At 38.8% G+C, this 17,947-nt stretch overlaps 1 protein-coding gene across 8 annotated transcripts in view; it reads left to right on the top strand.

The window, feature by feature from the left end:
• SYNE1 (spectrin repeat containing nuclear envelope protein 1) overlaps positions 1-17,947 on the top strand; it is a 407,591-nt gene that overhangs the window by 138,162 nt on the left and 251,482 nt on the right. For all 8 annotated transcript variants that reach the window (XM_037051212.1, XM_037051453.1, XM_037051603.1 and 5 more), the window contains 10 exons: positions 335-469; positions 1,605-1,763; positions 1,967-2,175; positions 2,799-2,907; positions 4,671-4,835; positions 7,150-7,317; positions 8,762-8,932; positions 9,747-9,887; positions 12,751-12,911; positions 15,183-15,333. In XM_037051212.1, coding sequence (XP_036907107.1) covers positions 335-469; positions 1,605-1,763; positions 1,967-2,175; positions 2,799-2,907; positions 4,671-4,835; positions 7,150-7,317; positions 8,762-8,932; positions 9,747-9,887; positions 12,751-12,911; positions 15,183-15,333 — 1,569 coding nt within the window. The remainder of the gene's footprint in view (positions 1-334; positions 470-1,604; positions 1,764-1,966; positions 2,176-2,798; positions 2,908-4,670; positions 4,836-7,149; positions 7,318-8,761; positions 8,933-9,746; positions 9,888-12,750; positions 12,912-15,182; positions 15,334-17,947) is intronic.

Raw genomic sequence — 17,947 nt, 5'->3', positions numbered from 1 at the left:
TTGTTTAGAAGTGTGACTGCCTCACTGCACGGCGTCTGATGCTGCTTTGATCCGACCCGCACTCTTTTTTTTTTTTTTAAAGATTTTATTTATTTATCTTTAGAGGGGACGAGAAGGAGAGAGGGAGAGAAATATCAATGTATGGTTGCCTCTGCTGGGGACACACAGTGTATCATGTGTCCCCTGCCGGGAACTGGCCTGCAACCCAAGCATGTGCCCTGACTGGGAATCGAACCGCGATCCTCTGGTTGGCAGGCCTGTGCCCAATCCACTGAGCTACACCAGCCAGGGCTCAGCCCCCCACTCTTGACCACCTTCTCTGTCTCCATGGCAGGAGTTTTACAGTCAGCTGGATCAGAGGGTGCTCAATGCTTTCCTGAAAGCTTGTGATGAGCTCACTGACATCCTGCCCGAGCAGGAGCAGCAGGGCCTGCAGGAGGCTGTGAGAAAGCTGCACAAACAGTGGAAGGTGAGTCGGGACGCAATGGGAATATGGTGTCCGATGATGGGAGAGAGCATGAAGGGGTTGGGGTTCAACTGCAGGAGAAGTTTAGAAACTCAAGAAAGCTATTGGAGCTACTTCTCCCATTAAGAAAATGATCTTGAACAGAACATGATGCAAATGATGGAATTTTATTATTCCTGTTTTTTTAGTAACAGCAATTTATGATCATATTACTTAAGAGCACTCTTTTTCCTTTTTTTTTTCTGAGCAGGAATCATGAGTGTTTTACAGATTCAACAACATTTAATGCACTCTTCTCATCTGAGTAAAGTTAGGGGTATTACTGAAATTTTACTTCACATAATTTATACATACACACTTCTGGTCAATCCTGTTCTCAAGGATTTTATCATCTGGGTTAGATTGTTATGACCTAACAATCTAAATAAAAACATTTTTTGGTTAAGTAGTCAATGATGAACTTAATATAATCCTTTTTCCCCAAAGAACCTAGAGTCCCATAGGGGAGATTATTAGTCTCACATAATGTAAGTATAATATATAATAAGTCCAGAAAAGTATAAGCACTATATTTAGGAAATCTTTGAAGGAGAGAGGAGGGCCCACTTGGAAACAAGTGAACTTAGAAACAAGTGAACCGAGTGGTCAGTTCTAAGCTGGGACTTTTAGAAGAAACAGAGACCTGGGGGTGGGTGTGAGGATGAAACAACATGTCTTCCAACAACTAAACCTAATAAGGTTTCCTTGCTTTCCCCTTTTGTGTAGTGGGTATAATGTCTGTCCTTCTACTTCACAAGGTTGTTACCAAAATTCAAAGGGACACATGTTGGGGAGATGGTATGTGTCATCAGTGTGTGATTTAAATCCAGATTCAAATTTACCTGTTTCTACTTACCCCTGAGCCTCAATGGTCTAATCTTAAAAGTGGGAACATCAGTAGTGCATGGGCCATTGTAAACATGAAATTGAATCAGCGCACCCTACCCACAGTGCTCGGGAAAGTACAAAGCTCGGAGGCTGGATGGGAACAGTGCAGATGGCACCAACTGGCCCTCCAGGAACTAGTCTGTGGCTTTGGCACTTCAGTTGGAAATATACGTCACCAGTAATGGTATTGTATGTTTCTTGTGGAATGTAGGATCTTCAGGGAGAAGTCCCATATCATTTGCTTCGTCTGAAGATCAACGTGGAGAAGAACAGATTCTTGGCTTGTGTAGAAGAATGCAGAGCTGAGCTGGACCGGGAAACCAAGCTGGTGCCCAAGGAAGGCAGTGAAAAGCTCATTAAAGAGCACAGGGTATGTCACGCACGTTGCAAAGTCACACCATGTTGTCACTTAAAGGATATAACAGCTACTTTGATTTGGATCTGGAAACACTCAAGAGCTCAACTCCTTTACATGGATAGTCTAAGTGGAATCTTCCTTTGGTTTTTCTATGAAAATACAAAAGAGTTGTCTGGCTTCTCATCACGATTATACAATTGTTTATTGCTCATTAGGTTTTCTTCAGTGACAAAGGTCCTCATCATCTCTGCGAGAAAAGGTTGCAGTTCATTGAAGAACTGTGTGTGAAGCTCCCAGTCCGGGACCCGGTAAGGAACACACCTGAAGCCTGTCACGTGACTCTCAGGGAGCTCAGAGCGGCTGTGGACAGCACCTACATGAAGCTGGTGGAAGACGCAGACAAGTGGAAGGACTACACCAGCAGGTAGTCCGGGAACTGTTTCTAGACGAGGATGTAGTCTATCTTAGTTCTGTTAATGCAGAGATTATTACAAAGCAAGAAACGACATGCGTTTCATCAGGTACAATAAAGAAAAGAAGATCATGTGATGTTGCCCATGTTTTTCTATAGAAATGCTTCATTCAGTAAAAAGAATGGATTTCAGTCATAAACCGTGAAGCACTTTATTTCCAAATGACTCATACATGATCTATTTGAGGCAGAATTGCTTCACCTCTTTCTCTTGGATTACCGCATCTCCCTAAAGGAGGACTTCTGACTCGTTAGGGTCACGGCTCATTCTGGTGGGGACATGTGAGACCAGACCTCACGTGGTACCATCCTGACTCCCAGGTGCCCAGGCCCTGGGACGGGCACGTGTTTTTTCCCTCAGTGGACCTCTGCCTGCTCTGCTTTTTCTCTCCCCCAAATGTCTGAGCACAGAGGGGCCACCCCTGCCCTGAGCTTTACATTTCTTTAAGGAAGAGCTTCCAGAAAATGCGTTCAACAGTTTGCTAAGTGTCCATGAATGAATTCAAAATAGAAAATGTATTCCAACCACCCTGACCTGTTCTTCCTTTAGTAAGATAACTCCTGGGTTATTTCAGAATTTCTGAGCTCTCATCTTGGATCTCTGCAAAGGAGACACAACTGAAGGGGATTAGGAATGAGGCCATCAATGCTGCCAACCATGGAGATGTTATGCAGGCTGTAGAGGTAAGTTCTGGGATGTTTTTCATTACTGGAAAATTTCCGCTAATAAAAAACAAAGACAAGGAATCTAACTGATGTCTTTTTTTAACTTTCTACAGAAAGTCAAGTTCCTGAAAATTAACTTAAAAATGTCTCCCCATGTTGTGAAAACTATAGGGATTTTTTTGTCTTGGATCATTTTTGGCTTCGAGATTCAGTCATGCTCAGTGGTGCTTTTAATGCATCTTTAGCTAATGGGACACCCTGTGAGGAAAATTGTGTGCACGGGTATGCAACACAGCAAAGATTTAAGAACTGTCACAGAAGAAAGGAACACTGTAGGTTTGTAACACAATACGTTTTTAGCTACTCAAAAGCCAGGTCACAGAAAATGAAGTATCCGGGGCTTTAAGCATTCTTTAAGCATTCTTTCTATGTCACATTCAGCTGGATTGGATCACCCCCTGTGAGCTTGGGGACAGCCCCATAACCCAGCTGTGACAGAGCTTTGGGTCTAAACCGGTTCACATTCTTTGAATGGCATGCGGCAACCCTCTCCCTCTTGGCTTGGCTCGTGGTGTTATAGACCAGTACTCTTGTAGAAGTTTTTATCTTTCGGTTTTTCGAATCTCTCAAGTCTCATAGTTTTTGTTAATGAGAATATTTTGTTCTTTCTGTGTCTATCCACTTTCGTTTTCATATTAAAAGTATAATCCCCTTAAAGGCGAGAAGTGCTCGGTAGCACCATGCTTGCCCAACAGAAGGATAGCTCTACAGGGTGGGACGAAAGCAGGTTTGCGGTCGTTTGTACGGAAAAAGACATGCAGGACATGATTATCATAGTAGCTTGTGAACTCTGTACTGTGTATTCAAAGCTGGGAGCCTACTTCTGCCCCGCCCTGTGTTTGCTATGAGTTGCTGTCATAGTACAAACAAAATTCTCATGGTAGAATGAAGAGGTAACATCACTTCTGGAACCAGCTGTTTTCTGGCTGGTATGGTTTGCCCTGTGAGACCTTCTGTAGCAAAACATGTGGTTGGTTGGAGACCACTCCGCCCCCCATGCTACTCAGGGTGGGTGTAGAAGGAGAGGCTACCTGAGTCACCTCTCGCGGGGTCCCCTGCCCTGCAAGGGCTGGAGCCCCACAGACTTTCTGGCATTGTCTTGGCCAGCACTCCTCCCCTTCCTGGGTGAGTTATGATCTTCTTTTTGCCTCTTACTCTCTGGGGTATTGACTTCTAAAAGCTAACTAAAAGTGAGGCATAAAATACAAGTTAATACAGACAAAATAAATCTTTAGGTCATCTGTAATAATATTCAATGAGTAAGCTGCTTAATAAAAGAATTAGCTAACTGAAAAAGGATTCTTTTTTCTTTTCTTCAAAAAATATCATGTTCCTTCCAGCTCACAGAAGATGAAGTAACAAAACACTTATAATTCCCAGTGTTGGTATCAAATCTTCTTCCTCAGGGCTTTTCCAAGCGTCTTTGTTGTGATCCAGCGAATCTGTAAATTTCTAGCCATGTGACTATGAAGGTGATTTTTTGGTATAGAGAGTACTGACTTTACACATGAAGTATTGGCATTGGAGAGCCATTGCTTTCTCACCGTTGTAGACCCTTATGAAGGATCAGAGCAAAGTAGTAGAAGCAGACACTCCATTGGGGAGTGAATGTCTGGCTTCCCCACCTCCACCTGACCTGCCCCCTTCCTTTGAATCTATTCTTGCTGGCAAGTTACGTTCACAGTTGTGTTTTGTTCCGTACATGTGTTCTTCCATTCCAGGAGATAAAAAACGGCGTCACCCAAAAAGGCAAGACTCTCAGCTGGCTGAAGTCCAGGCTTAAAGATTTGATGGAAGTTTCTTCTGAGAGAGAAGCCCAGAAGCAGGGAGATGAGCTGGCCACATTATCTAGTTCTTTCCAGGCTCTCGGGAGTTTGTTGTCAGAGGTATTTACTAGCACTCTGGACAGGCAGGTGTGCGGGGAGGGGAAACGGAAGGTCCTTTCTCTTTGGGTTGTGGTTTGACAACTCTCTTTTGTTGTTATAGTAAGTTTATAACAAAATCTTAGTTGAAATAGAATGGTTGATATATATGAATATTGGTGGGAAAGATGAGTAGAATGTTGGAAGTATGGCCTCTGTCATTGTTGGATATGTTAGTTCACGTTGGTCTACAGCTGAACTACAAAGCTTATCAGAACCATTCCTTTTTGGGTTTGTGCCTGGAAGATAATATAAGAATGTAAAGTTGAACCACTAGCTACCAGTATTTCTTGAAATCATTAATAAACTTGCAAGAAATAATGACTAATTGAATGACAACGAAGTTCCTTTATTCCGAAGATCTGGAATTCTGTCTAGCTGTCCCTAATGTAATAGTTTGGTAGTTAACCTTTTATATTTTTAATCCATGTAGATCTACCTAAGACTTTATAAGTGAATTTACATAAGCCAAAGATACTCTCAACTGCTTGAGATTTAGTTTTATGTGATAATTTTGATGTGTAACATACATTATTCTTAAGAATTTTTGACAAGTTGAAAACAACAAGCAGATTAATTAAATTTTGGAATAGAAGCTATTTTGATCCTTAGATGACCTATCTTTCATAGAGGTAACCAGGCTTAGATAGTTGCCACTACCATACTTTAAATGAAATTCTGGTATTGTTCTCCTCTACTTTTTCCTTGGTCAAGAGGGTAAGAATAAGAGTAAGGACACTGGCCCTGGCTGGCGTAGCTCAGTGGATTGAGTGCGGGCCTGCGAACCAGACGATCACAGTTCGATTCCCAACACGGCACATGCCTCGGTTGCAGGCCGGTTCCTTGCAGGCCAACTACCAGCAGGGGACGCACAAAAGGCAACCATATATTGATGTTTCTCTCCCTCTCCTTCCCCTCTGAAGATAAATAAATAAAATTTAAAAAAAAAAGAGTAAGGACACTAATACAAGAAGCAAATATGTGTGCAGATAACCCTTGATCCAAGATCTACCAAATGGTTTTAGTCATGCCAAAAGATTAATTTATATTCCATTATAGACAACACAACCACTTTGGCAGCCTTTAAATTTAGAAATTGTTATTCACCCCAACATTTTACTGAGGCTGTTGGTTTGCTTTATCTTTCAAAAACTCTCATGGGACCTGTAGCAACAATCTATCTGTAATGAATGCAGGCATGAGTTCTTTGCACACTCATATGTATTCTGTATAGTTTATGTTAATACCCTTTTTGTTACTTAAACAGAGTGAAAAGGGAGCAGAGAAAATAAATATCCTGGTCATGTAAACATTGATGTAAAAAGATGAATTTGACACACTCAGGGCTTCCTTCGATTATGATCTATTTAGTATGTAAGTTAATTGAACACAACGTGTTTACAATTGTCTAGTGTAACAAAAAAGGCTGTGGATTAATAATATCTAGTGAAAGTCACTTCTTTCCCCAGAGCTGTGATTTACTGAGAGCTGTGTGGTTTTCATTGGGTTTTCTTTCTGTTTGTTTGGAGAACAGCACGCCCCAAGTTACCTGGGACAAAGACAGAGCAGAAGAGGGTCACAGATTAAAAAAAAAAGAGCACAAGAGAAGGAGACACTGAAGGCTTCTGTGGAAGACAAATGATGATACAATGTCAACATGATTATTTCAGTGATGATGGAGAGGGGTAGACTTTGAAAATAAAAAGATGCTGGTATACTAACCTAGAGGAAGCAGAAATTAGGCAAAAGACAAAGCTGAAAATTAGGGAAAATGACAAGAAAAAGAGTCCACTAAAGAACCACAAAATTAGAAATTATATTGTTTTATGTAGACTTTATTGGAAGTGCATTTTCAACAAGTACCTTTTTGTGCTTTTTCCTCTATGCAAATTTTCCCCGTACTTTAAATAGAATGAACATAACTTTCTGACAACATACTTTTTTCATAATTAGATTTTTAATAATTAGATTTTTTAGTAATTAGAATTCAAGGGATCCAGGGGACAATATATACAATATATAGAGATTTATTGTTTCACTTAAATTTTGAGGTAGGTTTTGAATATGGTGTACAACACCATATCAAAAGAGGCTTGCGACTCCCATAAGTGACTATGCAGTTGAATAATGATTTAAAAAGCTTTAAAATATATGAGGGAATAAAGAGCAGAGATCTGTGTATCTATTTCAAGTTGATGAGAAAGATTTTATACAAGTTCTTAAAAATTTTTAAGATTACATGAGCATTTGATTTACAATTTTTTTCATGAAAACCTAGGTTGAAAAGATGCTAAGCAATTTTGGGGACTGTGTCCAGTACAAAGAAATAGTCCAGAGTTCCCTTGAAGAGTTGATTTCTGGTTCTAAAGAAGTCCAGGAGGAAGCCGAGAAGATCTTGGACACGGAAAACCTGTTTGAAGCCCAGCAGTTACTTCTCCATCACCAGGTAGAACGCTGCTCTCCCTGGCGCATTCACGCCGAGTTGATTAGTTGATGACGGACAGAACTGGAGGGAGGAATAGTATATCCACTGGGTGAGGGCAAGGGAAAGGGGGCAGGGTGTGCTGGAAGGAGCCCAGCTGAATGGTTAAATATTAAATGTTTCAAAGATCCTGCAAGATAAATTCCCAGCCTGAGTGACTGGGTGGTACCAAAAAGGTCAAGAAATATCATGAAGGGAAAGTTGAGTTAGCTATGAAAACCTTCACAAAACTTGCAAATTGTCCTTTTCATTACAGAGACTGGAAGCATAGAGATAATTGCTTCATATTTGAGATCAAGATTCTTTTTTCATCATATTAAAATATCACTTTTCAATGTACAACTTTTAATACATTTTAGTTTGGGCAATTGCAACTTACATGAAGTGCCGGGCCTTTCAGAGAGTATGTTTACGTAGGCTCAGAACTGGAAGTCGTGAAATTCTGCTACATATATTGATAATAAGCAATTTGGATCATCTTCACTTGTCAAACTCAGTATAAAAGAAGTGTAATTCAAATAAAATATTTTAATGACAAAATTCTAGCTAACTTAATATATAGCAAATGCTAGTTAATTGTAAATATAATAATATATAAAAATGGGAGTTGTACTAAAGGTATACATAAAATGGCAGCTTCTGGGCTTTATAGGTACACTGATAACTAGTAATTGTGAAAAGGCTGTAAATACAAAAAAAGTTAATTTTTGAAATTACATTGTTCTCAATTCTTATAAAACATGTGTGTGGGTTTCAGTTTACTTTAAGTCAGAGACATAAGATTGTAAATTCTTACATTATATTTTATGATTTCACATTTCTTGGATCAAATATTTGGTTACGTGTGTCTTTATTTGTGGAAATTCATCAGCTGTATGCTTGAGATTTGCATACCATTCTGTTTGTACATCATAATTCAATACAAAGTTGATTTTAAAACTAAACCTTTCCCAGATAGCTCAGCCTATTAATCATTCTGCATATGCCTAGGAATACAATTTCTTAATATTGGCACTTTTTAGAGCATAAATGATTTTTAAAAATGGAGTTAGGACTTTGTGTATTTAAGCAAAAAAATAATTATTCTAGGAGAACCATGTCAAGTGAATAGTTTTGCCAAATTCCTTCTGGAATATTGCACAAAATGCTAAGTGTCTGAATTTGCACAGTTAAAACACCAGAACCAAATTCATTATGTTGTTTATCATTCACAACATCAACTATAACTAATGTCCATTTTGAACTAAGGCACTGTCCTCGTCACCAGTGTTTGTTTGTGTTAACTTTAAAGCAGTCGTGACTCACACTGGGTGAGGGGGTGCGTTTTGCCCCTCTCCTAAAGCGTGGGTATCTATGGCCCTGCTCGGGGAGTAACACGTAGGTCCACCTGTTGAACAAATGCTTCCAGCAAAAGACAAAGAGGATCTCTGCAAAGAAGAGGGACGTGCAGCAGCAGATGACGCAGGCTCAGCAGGGAGAAGGTGGGCTGCCTGGCCAGGTCCAGGAGGAGCTGCAGAAGCTGGAGAGCACCCTGGATGGCCTGGAGCGCAGCAGGGAGAAGCAGGAACGCCGCATCCAGGTGGGAGACGGGAGGCCCAGGGCTGCGTAACTTCCCGGCACAGGCTGTATCGCCTGCTTGCGTGGGAAAAACGTTTGTTTCTGCCTATGATGCGCCAACACATGAATGATCTCTTTTAAGCAGCACATCAGCCTTATGAGAGGGGTACGACAATTAGCACATTTTGCAAGTGTGGATGCTTCCAAAAGAAAGAGTTTAAAGGCATGACTCCAAGACACAACAGTGATCAATAATAAAGCCAGGGTTTTAATCACACTAGCCTAAATCTAGAAATTGACAATGAATTATTTCACGTTTCCCAGTCCAGCAGCCATGCTGTTAGGCTTTGTTGTGATCCTGACACATTACCTGAAATAATGTTTTTGAGTTTTGCCCCCTGCTTGCTGCCCACTCCTCTTTTTCTCTCTCTTCTGTTTCCCTTTTACCCTTCCCTCCCCTCCCCTCCCCTCCCCTCCCCTCCCCTCCCCTCCCTTCCCTTCCCTTCCCTCCCCTCCCTTGACACAGTATGGGAGGCTTTCTTTTTCTTTGTCCCTTATCTACAGTTATAGTACTATCCTTGGATTTATAGGATGTTAAAGCTGGCGGAAAACTCAGAGCGCTAGCTCACACATATTCTTTTTGTAGACGAACTGAGACTCAAAGGGGAAATTCTGGTAGAAACCATTAGGATCGTCCTTATTCAGTGTAACTGTTGAACTGCTAGGCTGAACTACCAGTTGACAGACTAACGAAGAATGGGGATGTGAACACTGTCTTGTGACATACTTTGATAAGTCATAGTATTACATGATGTTTATGTGCTTTTTAAATTTAGGTCACATTAAGAAAATGGGAGCGATTTGAAACCAACAAGGAGACAGTGGTCAGATACCTTTTTCAAACAGGTTCCAACCACGAGCGCTTCCTGAGTTTTAGCAGCTTGGAGAGTTTGTCTTCAGAATTGGAACAGACAAAGGTATATCATCAGTGAGACGCAGCGTCCCTTGGTGCTCATGCAGGGGAGAAACTGTGTTCCCCTCCCTGTTACTATTAGTTATTATGATTATGCATTTAATCGATACTTATTGTTTCTTGATCATCCACTCAGGAGTACACTGGTCAAGTGTCTCTGGGAAATGAAAAATAAGCAAGATTTAAACTTTAAGAACGGAAAGTTTTCATTCAAATGGAAAATAGTTCACTAACAGACGAATCCATTACAAATTTTTTTCTGAAAACAGTGATACTTTCACCTTAGTATTGAAGGGCAAATAAAGACAGAAAAGCAGAACTTGGGGCAGATAATGCTCATTCCTAAAATGAGGAATGACATAAAGTATAAAAGTGTTAGAGACGGGATTCCAGGTTGTAAAGCAGAGAAGTGAAGTCCAGTTGTAAAGGCAACCTGGGGCACTTCACGGTTTTAAGGAAGAGTCGTGTGATCAGAGCTGTACTTTAGGGAGATGAGTTCTCCAGCAGGCACAGCACGTCGAAAGGGTGAAAGACTGAGGCCGTGGAGTCTAACGAGAAAGATATGCATGTGTGCATTGATATGGACGTGAGTGAGGGTGAAGGGGATGGCAGTGGGGACAGAGGCAAGAGACGGGGAGTGAAGGAAAAGAAGATGATTCCTAGGGTTCTGAGTCTCCAGAGGCAATGGGAGCGAGGTGGGAGCCTGAAGGAGCCGCTGTGGTGGGGAAAGGTGACCAACCCTGTTTTCAGCATAAGGAGTGTGAGGCCCCAGGGGCGCATCCTGGAGGGACTGTGTAGCTGTCATCCACGGTGAGCTCTGGCCTGTACACTAAAGGCCCTGGACACTCAGAGCAGGCCAGTAGATTCGTACACAGCATTTGGAGACGTGTACAGGCTATTTTGGTTCCTGCTTTTGTGTTGGGGGTTTATAAGAAGACTGAATTAGTGTTAAAATGTGCCAGCCAGTGCATAAGAAAGAAGACTCTTGTATCCATCCTTTCAAAGCCTTTAGGAAGCACATCCTTCCACTTTTGTTTTCTTACCCGTGGAAGGCTTTTCTGCATTTCATCCTCTATTTTTTATTGTATCTCTTATTATTAACTGAGGAATTGAACATTTATAAGGCTACTTAATCTTTCGATTCTGTATGATTTTCACCAGCCATTTAAGTAGAACATTATTTTTAATTTTAATTATTTTATATATTAAATACACCAGACTTTTAAAAAATAAATACAACTATAGTTATTGGGAAATTACCATATGCGGGCTCCACCTGGGTTCCATGCAGGGTTTCTGACACCCTGTGGCTTTAATTCTTTTGAATCAGTTTATCGGCTACAAATGCAGCAAATGTAACCTTTTATTCTTACCATTAAAACTTTCCTTAACCAATGATCTTGCATACTTTGGGATTGATTTAATAATATCTGCTAACCCTAATTGAATATATACTATATGCCGGTCTAATCATTTGATGTTTATCATCTTCTTTAATTTTACCCAAATAATTATAAAAAATAGGTACCAGTGTTAATCCCATTGTATAAAGGAAGAAATATAAGGGGCAGAGCTATTAATGAATTTGTCTAAGATTTTAGGATGACTGACTGGAGAGTTTGGGATTCAAACGCAGGAGGTCTGAGCCCAGACTCTTAGCTACCGTATGCTACTTTCATTTTAAAAAGATGCTGCGGCACAGGCACTTGTAAGCTGGAGTAATTGTTCTCTATTTCTCTGCTCTCTTGTCACGGTTAACACAGCCTTCATCCCAGTTGTAGCCCCGGAGGGGTTGTGCTAAGGAACTTCGCTTCCTGCCTGCCAGTAGGTGGGCGGGTGTTCATGGCAACATCGTGTTTAATCTTCACAACAAGGCTTTGCTGATGACTTAAGGAGCATTCAGAGAGTTATGTGTCTTAAGGTCACGCAGCTAGCCAAGGACAGAGCCTGTTCGACTCCAGGCCTATCCCATGCCAGAGTCCAGTGTTTCCCGGTACCTCCTGCCACCACTGACGTCGTCTTCTTAGGATGTAGACAGAAACCTTACAATGTTATTCTGCTTTTGTTTAAATTGGTCTTCGCCAACAGCATTCTGTTCTTTGGATTCCTTTGCATTGAGCTTGCCCCATTCATAGCTTGCATAAGGCTCTTAGTGATTGTATGTAAACAATTTCAAACGTAGCTCTGCTTTCTCCATGGTACTCGGAAACACTAAGGGAAAAATTACTATTTTATATTACTGATTCCATTCATGGGATTCTGAAACATTAGGAACTCCAAAAATAAGAGAATAAAAAAGAGTAAGTACAGCTTCCTTGTGGTAGAGAAATTGACAATATCCAAAAATATGGTAACAGTATTTGCTAATGTTGCAAGTTTATAATCCGAGTTTATGAACGCCCACTACTGCTATATGTGAGCTGACAGTCCCTGTAGATTCAGTTATGAATTCCAAAGTCTAAACCTTCGGAGTTCATTTCTGTAAGCTCACATACAACAGCAGTGGGCGTAACATATTTGTGGATAAGTCAATTATTATAATGAAGCTCAGTTTACTGTTTATTTTAAACAATAAACTCGACCCAGGAAATAATGAAAAAACATTCGTGTGAGAATGGTTGGGTAACTGCAAAGTCCTCTACCTGCTTGTGTCCATACAAGGAAAATAATGTCGCCAAGTCTATTCTGGCCATGAAGAAAACACATCGGTTTTACTGCTCAGGGCATTCATGAGCTAATGTTCACACAGGTATGAACCTACCCGTCCATCTGGCTTCTGGGAGACTCTGCAGTACATATATGTGATATATTTGAGGGCAGAGTTTAATGGGAGGCACCTTCCTAACAATTATAATCTATGTTTCTAGGAGTTTTCTAAACGAACGGAAGGTATTGCAGTTCAGGCTGAGAATCTCGTGAAGGAGGCTTCAGAGATACCGCTTGGGCCCAAGAATAAGCAGCTGCTTCAACAGCAGGCCACGTCCATCAAGGAGCAAGTCCAAAAGTTAGAAGACACTCTTGAAGAAGAGTATGTGCTTGACGAGTCCTAAGCTTTCTTCTCTGAGATAGTTTCACACAGTCTTTCCTGCGTATTGTATTCAAAACTTTCTCTTAAAATCTCAGTGTCTGTGTAGTTCAGTGTGTTTTGAGGGAACAACTCAGAATTCAAAAGATGAATGCCACCACCCGGAAGCCAACCTTTATACCATAACAGAGCAGAAAAATATAAGGGGTGTGGTTTTTGCATCATACACTGATTCTGTTTGTGAAAAAGCCATATCTGTTGAACTTTGTGGCCTTCGTACATTGGAGAGGGAATCTCAAGAAAGAATCAATATTGAAAATAATTTTTTTACTGTATTTTGCTGTTGTTGCCAGTTAGAAGGAAGAAGAGATATTTTGGTTGTGTAGATTCTGAACCTAACATGGGATAGAATCCAAATGTCTTCATCTCCAAGCTAACAAAGCTCATTAACAGTGCCTCGGTATTCAAATTCCACTGGGAAATATTCTATTTCCAAAAATTGACTTCGAAAATCTATTTGATTTGTAAATATTTGATATATATTTCCCTAAAAAAGAAAGCGAGAATAGTTGGCCTATGACAGAGATTTTCAACCTTTTCATCTCATGGTACACTTTACTAATCACTAAAATTCTCAGCACACCAAAATATATAGATATATTTGCCAATCTGACAAAAAAATAGGTATAGTTTTGATTCATTCACATGGATGGCTATTGTTGTGTTGGCTGTTGTCATTTTTTAATTGAACAATCTAAGGAAAAAAATAGGTACTGCATGTTTTAAAAGTTCTTGCAGCAAATGACTAGAAAATTGCTGACCTATAGTTTCTTGTTATGCACAGAATATACATAAAAAATTAAAGGGAATAAACATCTGAGAATATGGCCAAGGTTCCTCAGAATAACATGACTGAACATTTCTATTTTAAAGGTTATTTAGTGGCAAATCACTGATACATTCTTAAGGTATAGAACATAATTTTTAAGATCAATTTTGAAATATAAAATTTGTTTTTAATACTCAACACCTTGAAATTAAGATTATACATTGTCTAAACTTTACAGTTTGTTAAATAATTTATTTAAAGAAAATTATGACTCTAAACTTTGAAAATTGAAATGTTAAGTATTATTCAAGGTATAGAAACAGTAAAACTTAGAGTTTATTCAAAAGGAAGCTACTTTTATGAGGAACATGCACTTGCATCTTTATTGAGAAATACTGCATATTTTATTAAGAAATGTTGCATATTTTATTGAGAAACTTGCAATATGACATAGCTTGCATTACCTGTACTGATGAGAGCATTAGGCATGTCCAGGACACACATTTGAGACTGCAATATTACTTAACTTGACAATCAATTTTTCTGCCATTGTATTTCTCTTGATGTTTTCAAGTGCCTTTTGGTAAATGAAAAAACTCACTTTTTTTTTAAGCAAAAGATTTAGTGCAATGATAGACTATAAGTTTCTTACTCTTTTTCTAAACAGAAAGCCATAATCATGCGGTTATATACACAGAACCAATATGAACTGGAAATCTATAGTTAAATTTTTGTTCACTAGATTTCTTACAAATAAAGCCCAAACTCTCTAAAACCAGTTGGGGTGCTCATGTACAGGGATTTATAAAAGTATTTTGGAATCAAGACACTAGAGACATCTAAGAACAGCTGAAATTATAGATTATAGATTATAGACAACAGGCTTAGCTCTAATGATAGAGAAGATCCTGCCTGTTAGCGTGGAATTCAAGTTACAAGCTCTATCTTAATTCGTAAAGATTCATTCTATAAAGAGATCTTTGAGCAGAAAGCATCCCTGCAGTGTGTCTCCTCTCGGAGTAAGAGGACCGTGACAGTAAGGCTGCTGAAATACGGTGTGCATTACAGTGCGTGTACTCTGCCAGTGCAGTAGTTGCCAGGCAGAGGGGTCCTGGCAACTACTAGCCACCTACAGTTGAACTAGATTAACCCCGGACTCCATCTCCTTTGGACCCAGCAATGTTTTGTTCGAAGCACAGTTCCATTCACAGCACGGTATGGATGCTATCTTGTTAAATGCTCATTCTCAGAGGAGATAGGAAGACGAGAACTGACAAACTCATCTGATCAAGTGTGTGTGTTCCCCTTGCCCTGTTCTAATAGTTTAAACTTTGACATGGTCACGGACGTCTTAGTTATCTTTTCACTTGGTGACTTAAAGGAAAATGTATTGTTGTTCTTTATTAAAATACTGTATTTTATTTACTTAATTTGGTTAATTTTAGTATTAAAACCATGGAAATGGTGAAAAACAAGTGGGATCATTTTGGCAATAATTTTGAGACCCTGTCCATCTGGATAACTGAGAAAGAAAAAGAACTCAAAGCCTTGGAAACTTCGTCATCTGCCATGGACATGCAAATCAACCAAATTAAGGTGACCTGCTCACACATTTGTTGCAATTGTAATCCATGCCTCACTTTGAAAAGCCCCTTCCTGCCCTGGCCAGGTAGCTCAGTTGGTTAGAACGTTGCCCCAATATGCCGAGCTCGCTGCTTCTGTTGGGGCACACACAAGAGTCAACCAGTGAATACGCAAATAAGTGGAGCAACAAATAAGTGTTTCTCTCTCTCTCAAATCAATAAATAAACAATAAAGAAAATAAAATACTAAAAAAATACTCCTTTCCTACATTTCATCAAATGCTATTTGGCTGTAGAACAAATCTTTCGTTACTATGTGACTCCATTCAAATTAAATTCACACCAATTGCTGAGCTAAGAGGTCTTGATTGAGGCTGGGCAACTGTTTATAGATGGAATTATGTATTACTATTGTCTGACTTAAGCATTCAAAGTCAATATTGTGTGCAATATTATTAAAATGCTTTTATGGTTACGTTATTCTTTTCCTTGACTTTGAATTAATCCCATTGGAGTTCTCTGTTGATTCATTTCTACAACCTGAAGTATATTCATCATCTACAACTATACAGAATTATCCCAAATGCCTAGTTCAAGTATTAGTGGTGTTTACCCTCAGAAACCATAAGGAGAAGAAATTAAATTCTTTAGGCAAAGCAATCACACCCCCTTGCTCCAATTCTTTTATTTCTGATAGACTAAGACGCTGTGGCATCCGAGCCCCCTCAGCTCCAAAATAACGAGACGTGTGTAGACCACCACTGCTCACTTCAAATAGTTTAAGAAAAAATGGGCTAAGAGAAATGAATTCTGTGCTCACTTCTCTCCTCTCTCTCTCTCTCTCTCTCTCTCTATATATATATATGTAAATATATAGTTTATATATATATAATTATATATATTAATTATATATATAGAGAGAGAGAGATTATAATAATTATATATTATAATTATATTATAATTATATATTATAATTATATATTATAATTATATTATAATTATATATTATATTATGTGATATTATATTATATAATTATATATATAATTTTTACACCTCACATTTTTAAAATTCAGCTGCTTTTTTTTAAATCTCAGCTCATTGTATTGGAATGGGAAAAGCCTCTGCCTTTTCATTCCACTAAATGTAGTAAAACCAATACCAAGGTGAAGCAACATTTCACATTATGACTCAGAGCAAGTCATTGCCATGTGTACGGTGGGAGGGTGCCGTATGGCTCCGCCTGGATCACGTGCTCTGCTGGTTGTCCTGGTTTATCTCACACCTTTTGCAACCAAGGCTGCGTGGAGCCTGGTGCACACAGTCTGCTCATATCGTGTGTACTTCACTAGGGAAAACAAAGGTCAAGCCATCACGAACATTTGTGGAATATGTTCAGTCTTTTAATTTATTTTGAAAAGTCACTTAATCCCTTTCACTAAATTCTAAGAAAATAAAGAATAGCACACTTGGTTTTGTTTCAAAAATTTTCTTTCAAGTATTTTGATATACCCTTCATTTGCTCATGCTCCCTATTAATTTGTTTCACTATTGTTTACTCTTAATTCCAGGACTTCTGAAACACCAGTTAACTTAACTGGAATACATCAGTTATCAAATATCACTACATTGTTACTCTTCAGGAAACCAATTACATATTTAATTTTTAAATATATGAACTTTCAATTGTGGATTTTTAGGCCATCAGACTAGTAATGTATTTTAATATTCCAAAATGGCATTTTTTGAAAACTCTCTAAAAACATAGTCAATGAATAAGAAGAGCAAGAAATACATGTTTGTTAGAAATAAGTAAAGACAGAGTGGAATACTCTTTACTATCGAATCTGGGCTAATAGGTTTTATGTTCTATTTTCATACAGAATTAAATTCTAGAAAATATTTAAAAATATGGTAATACTTGTGATAATGTTTTAAATTTAAAACAACCTTAGGGTAAAACTAACTCATAACATCAGCACTGTTGTGAAGATATCTATCTATAATCCACTTTTTGTTCTCCATTACACCCTATTCTAAATTGACTGATTTCTTATTCCTAATTGGTGATAAGAATATATACTGGATTCATCTTCCATCTTCTCATCTTGGATTAGAAAAATTGTTGCCACAGTCCAACAATACAATTGCATAGTTTGCACTTAACTAATTTGTTGATGAAGTGGACCACACTGAGAACTAACAGCTTTGATGTTAACTAAAATTGTTCCATTGAGGTGTTGTAAGCACCTACAATAATTATTGGCCCAAAGGAGAAAATACATTTTTGCTAAATTTATGAGAAATTTCTCTACAAAATTATTTTTAAAAATGCAAAACAGAGGAAGCTTGTGTTAATGCTCCCACAACAAGTAGCCGTGAAACGTGCTACAGTAGTCACGCGTATGAAAAATGAAGTGAGTGAGGCCCTGGCACTGATCTCGTGGGGGTTATTTCTGATTGCCTTCTCTAGGCAGATGTCACTTTCATTTTTTTCTAGGGTAACAGTATTTTCTATTTAAATTATTTGAAACAGATTTGTCTGAATTCTCAGCTTTATTTTGATAGGAAAATTTGGCTGTTTTTCTCAGAAAAATAATCTTCATTTTCTCATGCATAAAAGAGTCTG

The sequence above is a fragment of the Sturnira hondurensis genome, unplaced genomic scaffold (genome assembly GCF_014824575.4).
Source record: "Sturnira hondurensis isolate 20B ecotype Veracruz unplaced genomic scaffold, ASM1482457v3 Scaffold0000167, whole genome shotgun sequence".
NCBI lineage: Eukaryota > Metazoa > Chordata > Mammalia > Chiroptera > Phyllostomidae > Sturnira > Sturnira hondurensis.
This window is presented reverse-complemented; position numbering and strand designations above follow the sequence as displayed.